General features: G+C 48.7%; 1 protein-coding gene across 1 annotated transcript; it reads right to left on the reverse strand.

The window, feature by feature from the left end:
* Positions 1–2,107: 2,107 nt before the first annotated feature.
* H257_11865 (hypothetical protein) lies at positions 2,108–2,734 on the reverse strand (the record flags this gene model as incomplete). Its single annotated transcript, XM_009838928.1, has 1 exon — positions 2,108–2,734. The coding sequence occupies one exon, from the start codon at positions 2,732–2,734 to the stop codon at positions 2,108–2,110; it is 627 nt and encodes a 208-aa protein (XP_009837230.1).
* Between the last annotated feature and the right edge of the window lie 43 nt (positions 2,735–2,777).

Below are 2,777 nucleotides of genomic sequence, written 5' to 3' on the forward strand. Positions count from 1 at the left end.
TTTGTGATCAATATATCCACGTGTGAATGCTCCACCACGCGCAAATGCTCCTCCACGTGTAAGCATACCATTACCACGTGTATGCACACCATTTTTGTAACGACACGTGTGAATATACCAAAAACCACGTTCAAATATGCTTTTCCCCACTCTATCGACAAGTAGACCGACCAATGAAACGCCGCATTGCAAGTCAGACACGATCGGGCAAAACGTAGAAGTGCCACAAGTGTAACGCAACAGACCACAACAGCGCAACATGAACCAAACACAGTACAAGTGAGGAGCACACAGTACCGACCATCTCCTTCCGGCTCATCGTACACTGACTTCCAACGAGTAGCAGTGTTCAACCCAGTCAATGTTGTTAATATTATGCACGCAGCCAACGCAGATGAACAAGTAGACGAGATGCAATAGTACAACAGTTGTACTATTGCATGGACCTTCGCTTCCTTCGTCCAACCTCCAACATCTGCGAGAGATTTTTTTCGGTTGTGAAGCATGCCTTGTCGGACAACCGCAGTCGAATTTTGCCAAAAAATATTGAGGCTCAAATGTTTCTGCATTTTAATGCAGAATTCTGGACCGCTGAAGACATTCGCGATTTGACGGACGCCGAAGTTGAAGACTAAGTCACATTTTGTTTGCATGTACGAGTTGGAATAATTCGAATAATTCATTTTTCATTTCCTGTCAAAGAATAACTTATTCTTGTCCTTGTCACCTTTGAATGAATACTGAATATCATTTTGGTCATCCCTGGTACAACTGTAATGAAGGCGAAGAAATCCAATAATCAAGCAGCACAACAACAATACATTTAACGCGCATCGAATTCGATTCAACACATTCATGCATAAATGGCATTCGCGAAGGATCAACAGGTACCGGTACGGTACCGCTTACTCTGTGCACCTACCTACCTACCTTGCGTCGTGTTTTCGCGTGCATGGTGGGATTGACGTTACTGGGAATTGAACCCAGACCTCCTGCAAGCAGGCGCGCTTCCATTGCACCACAACATCGATTTCTTGAATGTCGTCGCTCTGGCCTTCCCGTCGCGCAGCACAGTCCTACATAATCCACCAGATTCGCCAGCTAAAAAGTGGTTATGACACCATACATCACATACATACCAACACAACACGAGCAAACACATTCCAATTCTGACCATGGTGATCGATTCGTTTTCGTGGCAGGTCGGCAAATCTGCGGCGGGGCGGCGGTGGACTGACTGCACAGCTACGACAGAACTCGAGCACACCGTTAAGTTAACGTTATGGAAGGATGATCGTGCTCACCGATGTTCCAGCTTGTGCTTGCCTGCGTTTCTGGCGGCGGCATCGGCTGTGGAAATTCTGGAATGGCAACGGAAAAGACTTCGTAAATTTTTTAACCAAGTATTTTGCTCAAGTATTTTTAGCCGATGAAAACTATTACTTGCACGATTTGGAATAAAAATATTTCCACAAAGTTCAACTTGGACGATCATGAGAAATTTTGGGTTTGAAAAACCGAGATGCCCCGAAATAAAGCACATGGGTATTTCTCAGGATAGTCCATCCCTGTCCGATATTTCTCAAGATCGTCCATCGAGAAATATTATTATTCCAAAGGAGGGAAAGCAATTCCATTGGTCAAAAGTAAATCGAGTCAAAGAGTAAAACCACTCGAACTCATTTCACGTTTTGCGGCCGACCACAGACTTTTGGGCAGGCGACAGTTGCGCACAGCCGTCCTGGTCCGACGATGCGACACCGGACACTTGAGGTAGCGATTGCCATTCACTCTACCTGTATGCCAGGCTCATCCTCTTGCCTGTGCGCAACTGTCGCCTGCCCAAAAGTCTGTGGTCGGCCGCAAAACGTGAAATGAGTTCGAGTGGTTTTACTCTTTGACTCGATTTACTTTTGACCAATGGAATTGCTTTCCCTCCTTTGGAATAATAATATTTCTCGATGGACGATCTTGAGAAATATCGGACAGGGATGGACGATCCTGAGAAATACCCTAAAGCACATACCGGATATTTCCACCGGATAAAATTCCTGTTGTTTTCATGTGGGTTTTTCCCCAAAAGACCCTAACGTTAACGTAAATAAAACTAGTTGCCGCACCAGAACGCCCCCAAACTCGCGAACGTGGCACAGGTCGGCTTGGTGTATGCAGGGGGGAAGCAGTGGTTCAGCGTAGGGTAGAAGCAGGTAGAGCAGCCATTGCACTTGGACGGCGAGGCAGTCGTAGGGGTGACTGTGGGGGCCACAGTAGGTACTTCGGCAGTGGTGATAGGAGCCATGGTTGGGGTCGGGTTAATCGGGACCGCAGTAGGGGTCGTGGAACAGGCAGAATGGGTGACTGTGGGGGCCACTGTAGGTACTTCGGCAGTAGTGATAGGAGCCATGGTTGGGGTCGTGGTAATAGGTACTTCGGCAGTGGTGATAGGAGCCATGGTTGGGGTCGTGGTAATCGGGACCGCAGTAGGGGTCATGGGGCTGGCAGAATGGTTGGTGGTATTAGAGCCAGTGGCGGGGGACGTGGTGATGAAGGGTTCAATGAAGTCGCGGGCGATCGAGATGCGGCTGTACACGCCAGGATTGCCCAGGTTGCCACAGCCGACGCCCCAGCTGACCACACCCACCAACTGGACAGACCCGTTCGATTCCACCGTCAACGGTCCACCAGAGTCGCCTTGGCACGAATCTTCGCCCAACTTGCCGCCCGCACACAGCATGGCTTCGTTCACGGTGTGTGGGGCCAACACCTTTGCACATTGG

This window comes from Aphanomyces astaci (genome assembly GCF_000520075.1).
Source record: "Aphanomyces astaci strain APO3 unplaced genomic scaffold supercont1.36, whole genome shotgun sequence".
Taxonomy (NCBI): Eukaryota; Oomycota; class Saprolegniomycetes; order Saprolegniales; family Verrucalvaceae; genus Aphanomyces; species Aphanomyces astaci.